At 36.9% G+C, this 22,822-nt stretch overlaps 1 protein-coding gene across 4 annotated transcripts in view; it reads left to right on the top strand.

Moving 5' to 3' along the window:
- Positions 1–22,822, top strand: part of ADGRB3 (adhesion G protein-coupled receptor B3) — an 811,989-nt gene that overhangs the window by 2,428 nt on the left and 786,739 nt on the right. For all 4 annotated transcript variants that reach the window (XM_083177264.1, XM_083177265.1, XM_083177263.1 and 1 more), the window contains exon 2: positions 869–1,637. In XM_083177264.1, the coding sequence (XP_083033390.1) occupies positions 884–1,637 (754 nt within the window). In that variant the 5' untranslated portion in view covers positions 869–883. The remainder of the gene's footprint in view (positions 1–868; positions 1,638–22,822) is intronic.

Raw genomic sequence — 22,822 nt, 5'->3', positions numbered from 1 at the left:
TCACATAAAGCTATGGCAGACAATATGTTCAGGAGTAATTAACTGCTTGATTTCTACCTAAGTACACTAGTTTTGGGTGTTAAACAGTACTCTCATTAGCATTCGCTCCATGCAGAGCAATTAATTCACAGAACCATTCTTTTTCCCAAGAGGTTATGTCATTTTACATTGCTTTTCTTGGGTTCATTTGCGCAGGAGACTCTAGTCTGCGTTTTCACGCAAGCAGCAATCAGTGTTCATTTAACACTATGTGATATGTTTTATACACATAAGCAATCATGATGCCATTTCTTTATTTCACCAACATACACAATATATAAACTTAGGACAAGGACTTTAACCTTGGTATAAGATGCTTACAAATCACTATATTGTGCCTACTTAAAATATATGTAAAGAGAAAAAGAAAGTAATATCCTACCTGCTGTCTAATGAAACCAAACAATTATGAAAACTTTAATTGCTGGAAAAAAAAAACATATAAACTGGTTTAGAAATTCATTCAGTTTGCATTCAACACCATATTATTTTGTATTATTTATAAGTGACGACATTGCCATGTCTATTCATAATTCACTCAGATGTAACCTTACCATTAACAAAGTAATGTTTTATAAAACATTATTTTAGATTTTTAAAGAAGGTGTAGACAAACCTCCACATGGTGGCACTGTTTGCACATGGTTAAATCAATTCTATGCGTGGAAAAATAAAAAAAATATATATATACTCGCCCTTCTTTTTGAAAAGGTTTATTTTTAAGCTAGCTTGAGTCTTGAAAACAGCTGTCTAGATTATTGTCAGGAGCCCTATTTTCAAATGCTTGCAGAAATCTACTTGCATTTTGATTATATTTTGTTTTCTACAGGCCAAATGACATAGGATGAAGGCTGTTCGTAATTTGTTGATTTATATATTTTCCACCTATCTACTGGTCATGTTTGGATTTAATTCTGCCCAAGATTTCTGGTGTTCAACATTGGTAAAAGGAGTAATTTATGGATCATATTCGATAAGTGAGATGTTTCCCAAAAACTTTACCAACTGTACGTGGACGTTGGAAAACCCAGATCCGACCAAATATAGCATCTACCTGAAATTTTCCAAAAAGGACTTTAGCTGCTCTAACTTTTCTCTTTTGGCTTATCAGTTTGACCATTTCTCCTATGAGAAAATACAGGATCTATTGAGAAACAACAATTCCATAATGCAGTTGTGTGATACAAAGAATTCCTTTGTATTTCTGTACTATGATAAAAATTTCATTCAGCTACGCCGGATATACCCAATTGATTTCACTGGATTATATAAAATGGAAGATGACCAAAAATCCTTTTTGGAGTTTTTGGTATTGAATAAGGTGAGCCCCAGTCAGTTTGGGTGCCATGTCCTGTGCACTTGGTTGGAGAACTGCTTGAAATTGGAAAATGGGAAAACAGAGCTCTGTGGGATTATGTATACAAAATGCACCTGTCCTCAGCATTTGGGAGAATTGGGAATAGATGACCACTCTTTGGTGTCTCTAAATAATGTCATATTGCCCCTGAACGAGCAGACTGAGGGCTGCCTGACCCAAGAGCTTCAAACCACACAGGTCTGCAACCTGTCAAAGGAAGCAAAACGTCCACCCAAAGAAGGTAAGTTCCATTTGATCACCTTAGAACAAATTCCATACAGAGCCAAATACATTGATTGATCCACAAAGTAATACAAACCATAAAAGGTAAACTGCTCATGTTATTTTCATGTACAGTGATAGTCCACTCTATAATCATATTCATGAGAAAAATCCTAATGTTATAATGAATACCTCTTAACAATTACATATACAGTGAAATAAGAGAACTGACGTTAGATTGTCATTCTCTATACTTGTGATACAGTAATGGGTTAATATATGCATGTTAGAAAGTCTCCTGCTTAAGCCTTATCATATGTAATGGATGTGGACATTTGAAATGAATTCTCTATTACAAAGATGTGTGCTTTTCTAAAGTCATGCATGTCCCTTATACTAATGTCTGCATGACAGAAAATAAATAAAATAGAGTACCGTTCATATCCATGGAGAGATAAGGTAATAAATGAGTTCCAGGTACAGCTATTACACACTCCAAGCCCTCACATCCTTCCAGTTTCATTGGGAAATGATTGCTTGATGTTGTCCCATTTAACATTCTGAATGACAAAGATATTGGTGACATATCATTTTGCAATGTCATTTGACCTTATGTGCTCTATAGCACTGAATGGGTTAAACCGTGACTCAAGCTTTCACACTGAAGTGTAAATTAACCACTTACATTTTAATTTATATGTACAGTAGTCTGGTAAGATTCATCACACTGTGCTACATATAAATCTGAAAAAAGACATAAATCTTCTATAAAGTCAGGGTCATTTCACTTCTCATAAAGAACAGACATTTAAGAGTTCTGAGAATAACATGGTAGCTACAAACTTTCAGTAGCATTGAAGTGGTACTTTGGGCATCCTCCATTGTACACCTGACTGGTTTACATTATTAAAACTTTTTTTAAAGCAATTATGTTTAAGAAGCTATTAGTTTACCCGACAGCTAACACTTGATACCTGTATTAAGCGATTGAAAAACATTTTATTACATTTTGCATGCATTTACATTTGCAGAATTACTTGTTTCCCTCTATGCCATATTACTAGTGTATGCTGTATGACGTATACAAAGCAATTTCCTCTTTTAGCATGATCCACTTTTACACTAGCAGCCAATAGTTGGCCGGTATTTGGCAACAAGAACATATATCACCAACAATGCATGATTAATAAATAAATAAATAATAAAAAAAAAATATATATATATATACTGCAAATTGGAAGCACATTATTGTGAGTGTTAGGTATATAGTCTTTGCTTCTGTCATAGGAAAGCAAAAGCATGGTATCAGGTGATGATGGTGTAGACAGAGCTGCAGGCCTTACACAATGCCTTTAGCCCTATTGAAATGTTCTTTACTTCATAGAGCACATAATTATCAACAGCTATAGGCAAAATAAAATATTAAAACTCGACCTCGTATGATATTTCACAGGCTGCAACCATATAATAAAATTACAGACTTTAGGTATATTTTGCATTGCCTCAAACTTTTGGGAATGCATAACAGGTACACCTTGTTTAAATGGACTTTGTATTCATCTGCAAATAGTTGTATACAAGGTAATTAATATAATCACCAGTACTTTGATAAGAAATTATATACTGGTGGTGAAAATAACTATTAAAACAATATATTCATCTCAAATGGCCCCATGAGATTGTTCATCTACACCTTCATAGGAATATAGCAATGGGTGGAATGGATTACAGACCCCTGTTGTGAGCAGACATGGGGACGTGTGGATTCATCTATAGGTCTGGAGCAACTGTAAAACCCTGAAAGATGTTGGCATAAAGATTGACAGGCAAACATGACAGAAATAAAATGCAAAGGTGAAAATGATTGCGGTATAATTTGGAAATACTGTATGTCATTTTTTTTTATTTCAATATACTGCAGATCTATATATAAAATTGTAGCATGAGCCATTGTGCATCATTTATAGTGATGGTGCTTTTCACCCAGTCAGTAATCTCTAGCCCAAGACGGTGGAGTGTATGACAACATTTAGCCCAACCTATAATTAAATGGTTCCTTCCTTTACATGTAGTAATTACATTAACTGTAAATGGTGGCTGTAAAAATGAAAGACAAACAACTTGCACTTCCTGTGAAGTAGAAAGCCTGGGGTAGTTGCCTGACTGGAATGGTTTCTGTTTCACCTAATGGAAAAAAAGAAAGCTAGACTGGGCTGTAGAGTACTGAAAGCCAGATGAACATACCGTCATTCTATATAGAGTGCAAGAGTATTGTGTAAAGTTATGGGAGACATTGGGTCATCCTGTGCATGGGATGTGAGATGCTGTGACATGAATAAAGTATAATACTAGAAGATAAGGCTGAAGACCTTACATTTGATGCAATAGATCCTCTATAAACTTGGCGACAATGCTTTGCTTTTTGGTGAATGGACATTAGTTGATAGTAGTAAGAGCGGAAATGTTTTTCCTCAATATTTGTGATGATAACAAGCAATGTACAGTGTGGTCGTAGGTGTTGTACAACCTCTTTGCAGTTGTTAAAATATATAATGGAAGTGTTGTAGCTCTCTGCATTAATTGCTGCAGTTATTTGCAAGCAGTTTCATTATAAATAATTGGCTATTTAACCTCCCAGTTGGGAGTCTTAGACACAGCTTTGCCACATCTTTACATGACTGATCATTCTACTGGGCTGCAGCAGCTCCAATCAGTCTGAATGCACCACTCCACGTAAACGCACAAATTATTGCTCCCAAATGTTTAAATGCCATCTGGCATTTTGCAAAACCATACATTATACTTACACATGTATAAATACATATATTTAGTGATTAAAACAACAAAACATGGTCTGTATGTACTAATGTTGACCTACTGTATATAAATAAAGGGACTTATTTTGCATACAGCAAACACTTTCACTCATTCATTGCACAGTGATGTTTATTATTTTGCAAGGATTCATCATAGAGTGAGATTAAGTGATGAGCAGCTTATTAGATCTTAATTGTGGCTTAAATTGAGTATTTGGAAATGTTTGTTGGCAATATCGTATGTGAATATAATTTAGTGTGCACATTAAAAAACATTTAAACTCACTGTACAGTCTGGTATATTTAAGCGTTTGCTTCTGGGTAAAACAGTGCAAAGACCATTGTGAATTATAGGGACTCTTTTTTTTTTTTTTTTTTTAGCATTTTTGCTGTATCCTGCTAGAAAACTTAAAATAATAACAATGTATACTGAGAAATCTGATGCAAGCCACAAGAATGTGTAAGACATGTAATAAACAATAGGCATTGCGGTCAGGGAAATTTACTGTCCTATGCAACAAAATATTGAAACCATGACTCCTTAAAACAAGAGCACAAACAGCTGCGTGCAACCGCTGGCGTTAACTTTATTAAGAGAGCCTAATTAAAAGAAGAGTTGTTTAAACACTCTTTTGATGACCAACAAGATATTCCATAGAGGCACGTTTATTGAAGGTACACCTCAATCAGCATTTCAAATATCTATAATGCATTAACATAGAAATTTCAAATGGCTTTGAAAGAGTGAGTTTACAATTGATCCATGGAAACTACATTAGTGAGTGTAATAGAGGCTGCAGAATACACAGTTGCTGATCCAGAAACAGGCATATGCCAGAAATCACATTACTGGTAGATACTGGGTTGAGACAAGCTCTCATAGCCCAACATGTGCGCTCTCATCACAAACAAGCTTCCGCATATGTCTTCCCATTAAAATTCATAGCGTGTGCCATTCCCTTTACATGACATTTAACCATAAAACCAATAACCAATCTTCTGCATGCAAGCTAGATAATAGGAAGGATAGGATTATCTGGTTTGACTGCTGTTTTGATTTTTAAGAAAAAAGAAGGTTTGTTTATGTTATGGAGCATTTTTAAAGCAAAAACAACAATGACAACAGCAAAAGAAATGAGGACATAAGGATTATCTGTGGCCATTTTCAATGTAAATCTAGCCTATGTGGAATACTAAGATGCAGTACATAAAGACTAACATGTTCTCACTTGCTGCATTAGACTAAGAAGGAATTTACATTAAACAACAATTAACTATCTGCAGTAAATCCAACATAGATTTTTAATTCAAACACTGCCCTGAAATATTAACATTTTGGAATCAGGTCTTGGAATGTGTCACTGTATTTTAATAAAATGCTGTCATAAAATATAAATGTACTAGGGGTAAAATTAATAAAGTGTAAGATGTTGCCCATAGCAGATTCTACTTATCATTTATCTAGCAGCTTCTAGGGGATAATAGCAAGAATCTGATTGGTTGCTATGAACAATTGTTTCCCTCTAAAATCTAGTAACCATAGTCTATAGCCTAGATGTGAAGTTATAGCAACCATAGCATGCAAAATACTGTATAAACGTACTATAATCTTTAGTAACCATAGTCTATAGCAGGGGTGGGCAATAAGCGGCCCTCCAGCTGTTGATGAACTACACATGCCAGCATGCCTTGCATCAGTTTCAGCATGAGCAAAAAGCAAAACTAAGGCTAGGCATGCTGGGATGTGTAGTTCATCAACATCTGGAGGGCCGCTTATTGCCCAGCTCTGGTCTATAGTATAGATGAGCAGTAAGGGTGCCCATACACTATGGCCATTCTCCAAAGGGAGAAGTAGCCTGCAACCCCCTCTTGAATGTATGCAGTCATTTTGCATATGATATATTCGTATGTGAACCCAGCCAATCCTGCCGGAGGCTTGGTGTTGTGATATATCTATAATGCATCACATGCAATCTTCGGGCTCTGATTCGATGGTCACGCAACCGTGCATCGCATCGGACCTGATCGAATGAAAAGTGACACAATTGCAGTGGAATCGTGTATAGTGCATGGACATCTTAAATTATGGCAAAATATAAATGTACTATAAGCTATAGCAGTGGTTCTCAAACTCGGTCCTCAGGACCTCACACAGTTCACATTATCCATGTGATCTATAGCATAGATGTGCAGTAAGTTATAGCAACCATAGCATGCAGTACATAGACAGGTGGAAGCAAAAATCTGATTGCAGATTACAGTATTTTCTTATTACAATGTAGTGTATATATTATTTTACAATACAAATAGTGTTGATTTAATTAGCAACATTTGTTTGTTCTTTTATTAGTAGTTTTTGGGGTATGCACTCATTTATATTTGTTTAGATCCTACTTTTGCAAATATTTTTACAATCAACATAAATGAATCATCATATTTGTTAAAAACATGCCATACTTTTAATAGGTGGTGTATCTGCAAATGTTACTGTTTTGGTTCTTGATAGTTCCTTATTAAAACTGGGCCTCACTACAGTATGTCCTTTCTTGGTGCAGTGACTTATTATCTTAATGACATCATAGCTTCATTCTCTCCTCTTTTGTATTGCAATTGCTTATTGGGTTTGCCTTCTGTTAAATATGGGATTACAAAGAGATTAATCATAGTTTATGCTACAGTATCTATATAGTATACTATTTAAATCTAGAAAGTTTTAGTAATGGACTAAGGCTGGGCAAAATTGTCATAGCAAGGGGTGTTTCTAGTCAGGTAGCAACTGAAATGTCATCCTCGGAACTTTCACAATGTACAGTAAGCATTTGAGCACTATGAATTGAAATGCAAATACTGAGTCTTGACACAGCCATGGGTGGGTTCATACAGTAAACAGACAGTTAGGGAGATGCATATTTTTATGTCTTTGTTGCCATATGTTGGTACTGGGTTTTTACTGAATAAGCTTGAAGTTACGTAGGCTGGCCAGTGCCTGAAACTAGCACAAATCAGTAGTTACAATGGTGATCTGAGGCTAAGATGCAGCACTTGAATTTGTAAAAGCATGTAGCCAGTGGCAGAACTTTTGGGTGGTGAGTCCAGGTCCAAAAATATAATGCGGGCCCCCTTCCTCAACCCTAACCCAAGTTCACAATATGCAACAGGGCAGTGGAGGCAGGGGGAGGCAGTGTGCCAGGGACAGTGGGTAAAAGGAAGGGTGACAGGAGCAGCAGTGGGGAGCTTAGTCCTCAGGGCCCCGGTGCACTGTATTTGCTGCACCAATGGCAGTTTTGTCTCTGCATGCAGGAGGCATCAATCTCCTAAAGACGCCTTCTGTTGCATTTGAATGTTAATGCAGTGCAATTCCGTACAATCATGAATCTATCCACATACTGTACCATATGGAGACATGTGTAGAAGATACATACACTCCACTATGTCAGATAATGCAGTTGCCTGCAACTCAGAATCAGGTCTGCGACTTGTTGGGAGTTTTTCATATTGAATAATGTCAGAAAGTTACACTGCATTCTTCATGAACTAAAACATAAAAAAAATAATAAAAATGAAATACTTGAAAATAGGTGAAATATACAACAAAAAATAATTTGTAATCAATTGGTATAATAGTCTAAAATAAACAATAGGGATGTGCAACACACGTGTATATCTTTAAGAGCCATTACATATACTTCTACATTTCTGTACATCTTTTGTCTCATTCCAACTGCAGTACATCTACTGACTTGTCAGGATTCAGCCTTTAATGAGGTAACCCAAAGCAGCTGTCTCACCCAGCAAGTTTCTTGGATGGCAGGAAATGATTCATACAGTACAGTATATTGCCATATTTAAATACAAATATATCTAGTTAGATAGTTAGCAGTATTTTCTTTAATGGTTAATATAATAATGTTTAAAAATTATTAAAATCCTTGCAAATTCCTGCTAAGGTAGATGTGTCTATGTCGCAAAACAGGAAAAAAATTGCCACATATATTCTCTGCAACACAAATGGTCCATATAATAATTAATTACAGTACAGTATATGAGAGTTTAGCTTTACATTTGTTTTCTTAACTAAGGTTGTATTGCTTTAGTGGTTATATGATCCTTCTTTACTCTAGTATAGTTTTGGGGTGAGACAGTGTTATGACAGTTCTACTTCGAATATTTATATTATAATATGTCAGTTGTGTTCCTAGTGATTCAGCTGCTTGAGGAGGAAGCAGAAATAGAACTCATCTCATCTCTTGCATTCATAATAAAAAAAAAACAATATATTATTAGATATTATTAGGTAAAATACAAGTGATACTTTCTACATTAAAAAGTACCAAATACAGTACTGTATTAAATGACCCTCTACAAATATCTGCTCTCCTATCTTGCTGACTCTAACAGTAAGCCTCTAACTGTCAACCTCACAATAAACTGTTATCATATCTATAATAATAGAAAAAAAAATATTTGTCTAGTCAACTATGTTAAAAATAGAAAGGAGTTATTTGAATAATTAATCACCCCAGAGCTTGCGGTTTCCATCTCAGAATGCCTACTGGACATATTTCCTCTTCTTTACCTGCATTGCCACTGGCAAAGTATATTGAGAAGATGGATAAGAAATATAACCCAAAAGCAACCATTTCATAAATGATTTCATAGAATGATGTGTATGTAGTTATGGATTGCTTATTAAATTACTTAGGTATGCATTTTCATTATAGCACTTATAATTCATTTTCTTAACATTTTATGTTTTTGCGTTATCTATGATTTACTGAGGATATTTGCTTAGCCTTAAAGTGTATTTATAATATTTTTGTTGCAATTTTTGACACTGTATTTTTGTTTTGTGACTCTACATGGAAGGTAATATGAATTTCGTAAAGGTTGATAAGGGTGCAGCTTACTAAATAGGTTTTTATCAACCTTTTCATTGAGGAGCTAAAGATGAGCTAAATTGTTTATTGATAAATGTAGTGTTTAATCTATGTTATTATTTTAGATTTGTCTATTTAAAAAAAAATGGAATATTTTGTGTCACAATGCATCCACTGACTAATATAATTTAATAAGCAATACCATAAATACTTCTAGGCTTCCATATATTGTTTAATTTGTATGGGGGCACAATTTATATTCTAGACTACAGAAACATTTACAAGAGCTCAAACAAGTCTCTCTTTCAGTGTTCCAAGCGAGCACACAAGAAGTACTTAGAAAGCTTTTAGTGAGAAAGGATTCTTAGTTCTTTACAATCTGAGGGGTTTTTTTTTCTTTTTTTTTCCATCAACCCTGAACATGACCTGAGCTTGAAGTGCAAGGATTAGCCATTGCAGGTTTACATAAAAAGGTTCCACGAAACAAAAGTTTTTGAAAGAAAAATGGAACGTAATGACATGGTAGTACAGATCTGGTCCACACTCTCCCTTAAGATATTTAACTAAATGTTGTTTTTTTCTGTTGGGTAAATATTCAATTGTACTTAGTTGGATTTTTTTACGTAAAGTATAATATCTTATTAAATCTATATATATGCTAAATACTGATTTCAGCAGAAGTGGAAAAAAATCGCAAAAGAAATACAATATTTAAATAAACTGCAAAATGAAAATACATTGACATTCTTGTTTGTGCTGTATTTTAAGCTCTTTAAATCTATCAGCATTTGAAATCTAATGTAAAAAGTCTAAACTATTTCCTGGATATCCATGGCAACCTCACATACTCTGCCAGCTTTACAATACCCATTCATTTAAATAATAGGACATTTTTAGTTTAAAAAAGGAAAAAAGGACAATTAAGGCTGTTCTTATTATGGGGCCAGTTTATCATATAATATTTGTGGCTTATTCCCTGAAACCCCCAGTTTCTGGGGATTAGCCACACATATTAATTAACACCAGAATGTAAAGTGTACTCTATGTAGAAGGGAAAACAGCAGGAATCTCCGATACCTGCTGTGATCCCTCCTTCCCCACTTGTGGCCGCATCCCCCATAGGTCACTGTGGGGGATGGGCAGCTGCCCAAAGTATAAACATTGGCAGCATCACGGTGGATCCCGAGGCTACCACTACTCTGTGTGATGCTACTAGCCAAACTGCCGGTGGTCAGTCCCTGTGTCTGAGCCCCTGCCCATGTGTCTGCAGGTTGATACATTTAACCAAAAGGATCGCATATTGCAATGCGATCCTGGGCGGTTAATGTGGTCCAGATGGCATTAAATATGCAATCCAATGATAAATGGGCCCCTATTGGAGATACCATCAGAGTATTGAAATCTATCTCTTGGAACATAATTGCATCATTGATCATCATTACTAAATTGGTCATTATTGCTTATTTGCTTTTATTAAAGAGCTTACTTTTCTCTCTGCATAAGATGTTTGATGTTATTTTATCTATCTACCTATCTATCTATCTATATCTATATTGAGTGATAGAGAGAGAGAGAGATAGAGAGAGAGAGAGAGAGAGAGAGTTAGACGAAAAGCAGAACTCTGGATAACCTTGCTATGGCATATAAGAAACATTTCAATTCCTTTAAGCAGCATTTACATACATACAGTATATATATATATATATATATATATATATATATATATATATATATATATATATATATATATATAACGTGTAGACCTTTGATATGTACTGTTTCCACTTCCTAATCCAATTTTAACGTCATTTATATGACTACTTAATTTGATGCCTCTGGGGTGCCAACAGGCACATGGTAGTGTTAAGATTAAGGAAATTAGGCTATTGACAATTTTTTACACAATAAGAATGAATTGAAGGTGGCTAATAAGACAGCAAACTGTGATGCCTGTGAGAGGTGTGAGGTAGAGATTGGCTGGGGGAAGGATTGTATGATTGACTTCTCTGGAGGTTCACACTCATGTCCCCTAGAGAGGTCCTGTGTAAAGTGTAGCCTCATCGCAGAGAAACATTCAGCAACAAAACTTACAGAGCTCACCATTGCGGTCAACCTCGAAAATAAACTAAATCAGTTACCCAGTTTCCACCAGGTCAGAAAAACCACTTAAAGTAAAGAGTTTCGTACATGTTAAGCAGGTACTCAGTGGAGCTGGTGTAGTTGTTCCACTCATTGTCATGGGACATGATTGAAAAGTCCTCCCAGTTGTCCACCACAAAGGCTAATAATTAGCTCACGCACCTCCCTAGTCATTAAAAGAGTGTCATACATGAGTTAGGAAAAGGTCCAGAACTGGCAGACTCCATCTCCTGTGATGGTGACAAAGGGTAAAGGCACAATCTCCTCTTTAACATTCAAAAACCAACATGCCATGTTTGAGAAAATTAAAAAATCCAATTACAATTCAAGTGAAGTATACACAAAGAACATAGTTAAAATGTCAGTCCTTTGCAGTGGTGGCTCAAGATGGGGGTGGTAATGCAATGCAGTCTAATATTCAAACAAGGGTGCTACACCAAATGCCACCCCAAATACTGCCAAGCATCACTAAAAGTTGGTGTGGCTCCTCTACAGTATATGCATATTGGACTGCACTGCAGATCCTCCTCTTAAGCCGCCACTCACTTAGATAATGATCTTACAATCTGCTTTATCAATCAATAACCTTAGATGAGAGGAAACAATTTATCCTTTTTCATACCACCTTTTGACAAAAAAAAGCTTAGTGGGTGCCCTGAACAATTCTAGCAGCAGCAGCAACAGCTTGTGGTATGAAAAATGTGTCTGTCCTCATATACAAAACTTACTACCTTCCTTTGGAAGAAACATAAACTGTTTAATGGGAGCTTAATGGATTGGTTTACCTTGGATGAGCAGCAGCACAAAACCTCTGATCAACATGTGCAGCAGAAATACTGGTGAATCATGAATCTGACAATCTGATGGAAGTATCTCATTTTGCTGACTCCTTTCTGAATGCATATTACCAACTATAAAGTTTTGTGGTGAAGGAATACTGTTCTGGTAAAGAGAAATATTAATACTGTAATATGCAATGTCATTTTTAGATAATTGTATTCTTTGAACTTTGTGGTGACCGTTTAGAGAAGGCTATTTACTACTGTATTTAAGCATGATTTTGTCCTGTGCACAAAGTGATATCCATCATGAAATATTTAATAATAGTATGGTGTGGCTGACTGCAGTAAGCTCTAAACTCAACCCCATCAAACACATTTGAAATACTCGTACATGGTAATGATTACTGCAAACCCGACCAACATCAAATCTTTGCCTTTCTTATTACCTTATGGCTAAATGTGAATCCTTAAGCATTTTTCAAAAAATATAGTGGAAAGCCTCCATAGAAGAGGAAAAACTATTATAGCAACATGGGCAATCCACTCCATGGCCCTTATTCTGGTTGGTGCGGTCAGAGCCGCACACGGGGCTCCGACCGCACAAACCAAGGGCCGCCCACCGGACGGATCGCCACGGCCGTCCATACACGGACGGCTGGCGATCCGCACAAAAATGGTGGAGGCTACGCCTCCACCATGGTGGGAGCTGCCCCCTGCCTTCGATGGTCGACGACCATCGAAGGCAGGCCCGCACGCCGCGGCAGCTCCCGCAAGCTCAGACCACACGGACAATCGTCCGTGTGGGAGCTTGTAAGGGGGCTGAAAGCTGACATCCGGCGACGTCAGCTTTCCGCCCCCATGTCATGGTAATGAGGGCGTCATGCCCTCATTACCATGCATACGCCCCGCGTTTGCATGGGAACGCCCATGAAACGCGGGGCGTACACATAGGGAAATGAGGGGCTGAAGCCCCTCACGCCCCTATACGCCCCCTTTGCGGCGGACGAAATCCGTCTGCGGCGAAGGGGGCTGCACATGCGCAGAATGACCTCTGCGCATGTGCAGACAAAAAACATCGGCGGTACGGCCGCACGCGGGCCGTACCGTGCCGATCAAAATAAGGGCCCATATTACTGCTCATTGGGCCAGATTCGTATGTGGTTTGCGTTGCTATCAATTCTGATTCCTTAGAAGCAGCATTGATAGCTCTGTATGGTAATGCAGCAGGAGGGGTCTATTGCAACTAGACACCTCCTTCTGCAGTAGTGATCTGACCTGCAGATCACTCACTTACCATTGGGCAACTTGCTGCACCCATGAGTCACACAAGATTCCCATTGCAGAGGCCAGGAAATGCCTGTCTGAGATCTCTATCCTCTTCCTCCCCCTTTCAGGAAGTTGTCTCTGCCTCCTCTCCAAACAGCAACAGACTGTCAGTCACTGAGAGTATAATGCCAGACTATGTTGCAAGACCTTATCGAGCACGTGCAAAATAAGACCTGCTCATGAAAAATGTACCAGTAATTAGTACTTTGCATGCACAGCAGACCTCCAACTATGGGGGTTATTCTGATTCCTTAAAAAATAGGTGATTTCGGCCGATGGTTGGGATGGTCTTTTATGTGCATATGTAAGTCTCCTTTGCGAATGGCTTCGGAGACTTGGATCATCACTGAGCGGTTTGCAGGAGGGGGGGGGGGCATGACTATGAAAACACTGGGCTTTCCCATGGGTTTGCAGGTGGGACGAAGTGTGCGTCAGCCGCCCACTCTGTCTTCATCCTGGAACATGCAAATAAAAGTCAGGTTCCACTGACTTTTGTTTGCGAGCCCAGGAAAAATCATTCATTGCATCTCGCAGACACATGCGAGGGGCTATGTCTCCGGTACACATCCACTCACATCGTTCGGAGAGGAAACTTCTGCAGGAGGGGGTGGTATTCGGCAGCAGGGCAGGCTCTGCAGCTTACCAAGTCAACCAAAATCAGCCCCTATATCTGAAAAAAACGCAATTGTTTTGAAATGAGATGTTCCATAAGCAGTTATTGATGTATACATACTATACGCTTGCCCATGTGGTTTCATAAAGATAAAGATTTTTAACTACATTATATATAATTTTAATGTGCTGCACAAGGTATGAATACTGTATATTAATTATCATTGCATATTCTGTAAGTTTCATCTTTTTCAGCTTTTCATCTTTGTTTTAATTATTTTTGTCACTTTGACAATATGATACAAAATTTAAAAGTATGACTAGCTTAACAATATATTTATTTTGAAAGTATAGAGAATTAATCAATTTTAGCATAATATTTAAAATCTATGTTGTTTCCTTCTCGTTATTTGTAGAAACATTGATAGCAATATTGGAGTCAATAACCATTGCACTTATGCTGAGCTGTACAACACTTTCTTGATGGGGATTGTGCAATATTGATAAAACATAACAACATGCTTTGGTTTGAATTATGTATTTATGATTTTCTTAATAAAACAATAATTGATTGTCCTAAGCTTTCCCTTAAACATATATTTTATATTCTTAGAATATTATACTGTAGGCATTGTACACTGCAAATAATTTAGTTTCATTATGCAGAGGAAATAATATACTGTACACAAAAGCTGTTTCTTCACATTTTTCTAATAGATCTCATATCCAGGGATACAGTAATTTAGTTAAATACCTCATTCACAGTAATACCTTTAAGTTATCAGAGGTGTTATCTCTCTCTCTCTCTCTCTCTCTCTCTCTCTCTCTCTTTTTGCTCTTAAATGTGTGTGCTAACAGAATAAATGTTATTTTACAGTGCATTTAACTGTAAGAAATTGAAAGTCGGCAAGGCCTTTGATTGGGTTCCCTGGTCAACTATCTCAATAGTTCTCCATTACCAGCAGATTGGACCAGATTTTCTATACATTTTCTAATTGTTGTACCGCAAGCCGATGGCATTTTGATCATTTATGGCCTAAATTCTTTGACTCCACTTTAGATCTCCTTAATAGACACTTTACGTTTAAGTCCTATAGGAAGGGCATCTTCCTTTGCAGATTATTTGTTGTATTTCAGTGAGCAACACACTGCAGTTCCCCTCTTATTGGATATCCCACATGATTTTATTTTCATTTTTGCCATTCAGATCAATCTCCCTTCTGCTGGGCTAGGGGTCATATCAGCTATTTTTTACTATACGTCCCCCCCATAGCAGTTCTACTTATGTCTGGAAATGAGAACACCTGTCTCCTATTTTAGCCCATTGTTTGTTTCAAATGATTTGTTTCCTAGAATGTCTTTATCCTTGACAAATGCTCCTATTTCTACTTATGAAACTTATCAAAATGTCATTATTACAGCCTTGACCAAAATATTAACGGCCAACTAAAGCCCTTATTATAGTATATACCTTTCACATTGCAACAACCACTAAGTCTTGAGGAAATTAACCTCCCTTGCCTTTTGAGATTATGTTTTAGCAAATTAGGGGGGCATTCAATATATGCCGATATATCCCAACATGGGAAATATTGGCACTCGCCTATTCTATGTGCTTTTTCCGACAACATTGATGGCAGATTACAACAAAACAGACCGACTTGAAAACAAGTTGGATCTGTTTACTCTAAAATGACCATGGATTGTCGAATTCACAGGCATTTTTCAACAATCCACAGCCGATTTCACAGACATGCCCACTTTCCCACACTCGACAATAGAACATAGTATACAGCTGTCGAGTTGCAGTCGAGCTGGGCAAAAACAGTTTAGGATTCCGACTTAAAATGGAGGAGAAGGTAATGTTGTTAATAGGGTAATAGAGTAAGAGTTTAGCCCCAATATTAGTTTGATGAGTTTGTTACATCGATACCCAGCCAGACTTTTCCAAACATCATTATAAAATCCATTGCTAGGTACTTTTTATCAAGTATAAGTATGGTGTGTTCTCTGACATTTTAGTCCTCAGTATCTACAGTGCTCTACTGCTGCTTGTTCAATGTGAAACAATACTGTAGGTCATTAATTTTTTGGGTACATAATTTGCCCACAATGCAGAATAATTTTTGCCAATCCCATATATACTAAGATCCCTCTACAGGATACATATTGAAATGATAGTCCTTGGACATGAGAATTAAAAATGTACTGATATGTAATTTTCTGAGTATAAAATAATAGAGGAATAAAGAAGTATAAACTCAAGCAAATATGTGTGACATTATGGTGGTAACCATGGTACTTAGTATATATTAAAATAATATAACCAGAATCAAACAACAGAAAGACAAACATACACGATTCAAATACAGCCTAAATGTGTCTTCATTGATTGAGACACAAGCAACAAAGACAATTTGACATTATAAAAGAAAAATACAAAAAGAAAAATATTTCTCATTATGCCAATATATTCTTTTGTTCCTTTGATACTGTCATAGTCACAACGATAAAATGAATGTATGAACAGTGGATAATGACACCTTAACAGTGTAATGTTTCTTGAAAAGAATTCCGTAACCAATTGGTTTGCATAGATATAGGTTTAAAAAGTCCATATGGAAGATAGAAATATGTAATATCAATAAATATTTAATTTATAACCTATAAGTAATAAGACTTAAGGGGAATAATATCATAAATATAATGAAACCAGCAGCAATTTGTGAATGTGACCTACAGAATGAAAAACTGCTCCAGAGAAGAATTCAATATAGGCTGAATATTAACTTACCCTGTATATGTTTCACTGACATATTTATGCAACACTACTTGCTTCCTCTTTCTTACTTACTATAGTGCTAAAAAATATACCTTTAAAGTTCACATACAGTGTTTTCTGCTATAAATATGTTAGTGTAAATATTCATGTATACTAATTTGGATAGAAGACTCAAAGTTGAAATGTAATAGCGTTAGAGAATCAGAAAGTGAGAGATTTAGTAAGAAATCTCCAGTTTTTTAAAGCGGCAATCATTTACACTGCAAATTCAAACTGGTTTTGCAGTGTAAAGGATTGCCGCTTTAAAAAAGGTGATTTCTTACCAAACTCTCACTTTCTGATTCTTACACCCTATTACATTTCACCCAGAGTGTAATATATACTTAACTAATGCTTCCAGTAGTAGGATCATTGCCTGTTCTACAGTACTACTTAACTAATGCTTCCAATAGTAGGATCATTGCCTGTTCTACAGTAGTACTGGCAAGAATTGTAGATAACAGATAATCATATAAGGGCCTATAGAATGAGGTGCTTTAACCAGCTGCAGCTCTAAGAAAAGGGGGTGCCTATATAATATAACAAATGAATAAGGAATGTGCTGCGCTAAATACATATAAATTTATAATACAATGGATGAAAAAAATGCAATTATACATCATCAAAAAATTGGGTAGGTAAAATATAGGTGCATTAAAATAATAGATATGGTCACCCAATTGTTAGATTTGGTTCTGTCACTGAGTCCCAAAAAGTTATTGTAAATGTCCCTCTGCAGGGTAATGAAGGGGAGTGAACAATCCCAGGTTCCTCTGCAGTTGTCTTGGTGAGGTGGTTTGCCTCTGTGGGGAAGAGAGTATTGCTGAATGTTGACATATGGGTCTCTTTAAGTGGTAGATTGAGACAGTGGGTGATAAATGCCTTTCCAGCTGACGTGTTTTGCTTTAGTAATACAGCTTCTCAAGGTGTGTGGTAGAGTCCAAAAATGTGGTTTATGTACACCCTTTGATTGTAAAACAACATGATCCATTTCAATGTTGGTTCATCCATTATCACTTAATAAAACATCACTTAAAATATATTTTATACTGTACAAGTAAGAGGCAGACCTACCTAAATATATTATGCTACTTTTAAAACGAGCATTAGAAAGCAGAAAAAAACTCATTTATATTTATATTTTGCTTACTTCCTGAAAATGCTGCTACCGGAAGTCTGGAATCGCATCATGTCCTTGGACCTCAAATATGCAGTCCTCAATCATCTGGCCTATTATTTGCGATTCCGTAAGTCCGGGATTTCATCACGTCCGTTCACTGGGCTGCATGTCTGCGGTCCACAATTAGCCAGCAATTCCGTAACTTCTCATCTCCAGCATTTCCGGTCTATGGACCACATATCTGCATATCCACAGTTGGGCCGCTTCCTACCTGTTTATCGTTTAACATACATAGCTGTCATTTGACTTTTACTACGGCAACCCACATCCGGTCTGTGGACCGCAAACAGCAGTCCAGAACTTCTAGGCAGGACAATACATAATACATTGATATATTCATAATGGAGGAATAACAAATTCCATATATTCAAAATGTGGTTTATGCATATAATAATCAGATATGGTGTTTACAAGTAGTATATAAAATTTTTTTTTTATAACACAGATCTGAATATAGTTCTTATAGATAAGAATGCAAGTAAATGGAATTCAATAAATGTATTACCACAGATATAAACATTATTTCATTATTTTTTCTTTATTTTTTCTTTGAGTTATTTTATTCTTTTTTTATTTTTTAATTATTATTTTTTTTTTTATGTTTTATTTTTATATACTGTATATTGAATTCCAAAACTTTTAGATATATTGAATTTTAAAACTTTACATTCACCTTGTTTATCATCTTTTAGTAACATACTTTAATTTAAAAACTCTTAATGAAGTGCTGGGTCCCATTGGCCCTATTAGTTAATTTAAAATTGTTTGTCATTTGATTAAACATTTTTACAACATCTTACACTGGAATACTTCTGTGTAGTTGCCATTTAGGCCCTTATTCTAATTCGGACGGTACGGCCCGCGTGCGGCCGTACCGCCGATGTTTTTATTCTGCACATGCGCAGAGGTCAATCTGCGCATGTGCAGCCCCCTTCGCCGCAGACGTATTTCGTCCGCCGCAAAGGGGGCGTATAGGGGCGTGAGGGGCTTCATACCCTCATTTCCCTATGTGTACGCCCCGCGTTTCATGGGCGTTCCCATGCAAACGCGGGGCGTATGCATGGTAATGAGGGTATGACGCAACTCATGGGGGCGGAAAGCTGACGTCGCCGGATGTCAGCTCTCAGCCCCCATACAAGCTAGCACACGGACGATTGTCCGTGTGGTCTCAGCTTGCGGGAGCTGCTGGGGCGTGCGGACCTGCCTTCGATGGTCGACGACCATCGAATGCAGGGGGCAGCTCCCACCATGGTGGAGGCGTACGCCTCCACCATTTTTATGCGGATCGCCAGCCGTCCGTATACGGACGGCCGTGGCGATCCGTCTCGTGGGCGGGGATTGGTTTGTGCGGCCAGAGCACCGTGTGCGGCTCTGGCCGCACCAACCAGAATAAGGGCCTTAAGGTGTTTCATCCCTTTAACTATTTTATTTAGTCTTGTTTGTTAATAGCTTTCAGCTTGTAAGTATTTGAGTTATTATTTCAATTATGTCTACCTTAAGTCATTTCTACCTAAATGCATGTCAACATAATGGTGTTGACCTAATGCTTGAGGAACAAAGTATAGTATGCCAGTACTGGCTGAACGATTGCTTCAGACGTTATTACCGTCTGAAGCAATCCTTCAGCCAGCGCTGGCATACTATACTTTGTTTCTCTTTTTGATAATTAGGGGATAGACAATCCCTGTGCCAGCTGCTGATAATAGCGCACCCCATTTCTTCTTTGTTTTGACCTAATGCTTGTCTTGCATCAAGATGGTCATCCAATGACCTTATCCCGTTATTACTAAGTGCTGTGCTTGTGCATCCTTTTTTTTGTTAGATTTTTGCTATGGTACCTACAGTAATGTACAGTAGGTATAAGGAGTAACATATATTTAAAAATTAGTAACAAACTGTACTATATTCTTATGCAGTGCACTGTTAATATTTAATTTGTCTTAATTGGAAGTAGTAACAAAAGACTGTTAAAAAATATATTACAAATAGTATACTAAGCCATTCTCTGTCCCTATGCTATCCACTTTTTACTCTCACTGGTGTAGAATACTGACCTGGAGTGAGATGGGCTACTCTACATTAGGAAAAAAAATAAAACCCTAGCCCAGCGACAATAGAGTGCTGCATAGCATGGAATTAGCACTTTCATTTTGTATTATGTTTATCTGCTAAGCAAACCCTAGGGAATGGTCTTTTTCCTACAAACTTGAACAGCATGTACAGTACAGTGAAGTACTATGATGTAGCTGTAGATAAATTAAGCTATAATAATGCTTATTATAATCACATAGCAAATGTCCAGTAAAAATAATGACTTTATTTAATTGCTACAATAGTAATAATAAAAATAAAAAAGTGGTAAAAAATTGCCCTAGAGTAGACCCAATATAAGGTACATAAAAATTATGTTTAAGCAAATAATAAATATTTGACATACTGTACAATATGCCTACGGAGCATTATGTAATATTTACATTTTGCGACCATGTCTTCACAACAGCTTTAGTGATGGCTATTTCATGCGTGTTTAATATTAAAAACTACTGATGGAAAACAAACTCTGAAATACTGTATTAGAACTAATGGATATTAATGAATGTCAAGATATTATTCTTGATGAGTTATGGGTCCTTCTTCTTCAGGCGGACTGAATTCAATCTGATTTAAAATTGTATACCAAACATAAAAGCAGGATATTTATATTAGGTTTATATTAGGTTGTTCCTATACTGTATAATAATATAATCATTGTTCAATTTTCCAAATAAATGTTGTGGAAAAAGCCTGTTAACTGATGATCAGGGCTAGTGCTACCTAGCATTAGGGAAACCTAGATAGTTTGCCAATGATTACAGGTAACCTAAAACACTGTATGAGTAACAGATATTGTTAATGCCTGCTTCAGCATTGTATAATGATACTGTATGTAGGATAAATAGCCAATAGTGAAATTGCTAACTGCTGGACCTATACGTCATGTTACTTTGGGAATGTGGTGCTTTATGTTCCCAGCATGTATGTCAAGGAAGCCACTATCACATATTGAATGCAACAGTAAGATTTATTGGCAATTGGGGCTATGTGTGTGTGTCTCAGAGTGTGCACTTTCTAGGGCACTGCAAAGGCTTGCAATATTCTTCTTGATACAAACAAAAAAACACACCAAACGGTGTGGAGGAGCGCTTCTACAAAATATAGAATATTTTGTAGAAGCGCTCCTCCACACCGTTTGGTGTGTTTTTTTTGTTCGTATAGTGTTTTTGGGGATTAGACACCCCCAAGTGTGAGCTGCTTAACTCAACATCCTCTCGAGGCGCCTGTTGTTTTCCAGCCCCAGGCTGCAAAACTCTTTTTTGCTCTTCTTCTTGATACAACTGTGGGAATTGGGTTAAGTGTTTTTTGCCTTCATCATGATTTTTGTGGGAAGTATACCAAAGTAGAGTAGCATATAGTGATACATCATAAGTGATTGAGATGTTCCCGAAAGGAGTACTGGGCCATATTTTTCATCTTATTTGCTTTGCAGATGAAGGCAATCAAAAAACTGTAGTACATATGCTGTGCTGTGACTTTAACTGCAAAGGAATTTATTTTAAACATACACAAAAGTGAAAATGAAACACAAAGAATTTGGCTTGAGAAAAAGTGTGCCCACTGTATCAGAACCCTTCTTAAATAGGTCCAAACTCGTTTGCCCGTTTCAAAGATAGAACCTAATGCAGCTGCAAGTGAGTTTGTTTTTTTCACAACAAATATGCTGATATCAGCAAGTACATGAAATGAAATAAAGACACCCACCACAGCTACCACAACTCATTTGCAATTGCCTATACACAGCCTATATTCAAAAACTGGAAACATCGACTGCTCAAGTAAGTCAGTTCTGTGTAAAGGGGCATACATATGAAGCGATTTCAGCTCATTTTTATGTGATCTAACTAGATAGCTTAGAAAAGTAGCACGGATCACTTCCTTGTGTATGCCATGCAGCGATGGTGTTGCACCATCCCGTGTATAGCTTGCTTGCACTGGCTTTCCCTAGATTGTGGAGCTTTGCCTATTAAAAATAGGCAACCCCAGCTCAGCACGATTGTTCAGCACAAAGCATCGTTGTGTGCATTGTGGGATACAGTTAAAGTGCCGGGTCAACCCGTGTGTACGGGGCTTAACATTACCTTTGCATCCATCTCTGAATCAGGCTCTCCTTCATACACAAAGATACACATTTTGCACCTCAAATTCACCAGTGCAAGCCAGTGTGATTTTGCCCAGGACTTGGTGCACCCTGAGCAGCTAGTTGCCACAAATTGAACTACAGTGTATGAGGACACATCTTTAGCTGTAAAATATAACATTTGGCAACATTGACAAAACATTATTCACTGGCAAAAAATGAACACAAAACATGAAAGCTAATGTATATTACATAATAAATAATAATGATAAAACCCATTGAACAATAGTGTCAGGATTGTCTCCATGGTTATGGAAACACAGGACTAGTTCTATTTATATAATAAAATAATCAATTCAGGTTTAGACTCTAACCTATTACAAATCTTAAAAAAATCCATAGTTTATAAAACAAACATTCTGAATGGATCACTTGGGACCCATAAAATTGCCTTGTAAAATGTAATTAATCTTGAGT

Source organism: Crinia signifera, chromosome 3, assembly GCF_055691185.1.
Source record: "Crinia signifera chromosome 3, ASM5569118v1, whole genome shotgun sequence".
Taxonomy (NCBI): Eukaryota; Metazoa; Chordata; class Amphibia; order Anura; family Myobatrachidae; genus Crinia; species Crinia signifera.
This window is presented reverse-complemented; position numbering and strand designations above follow the sequence as displayed.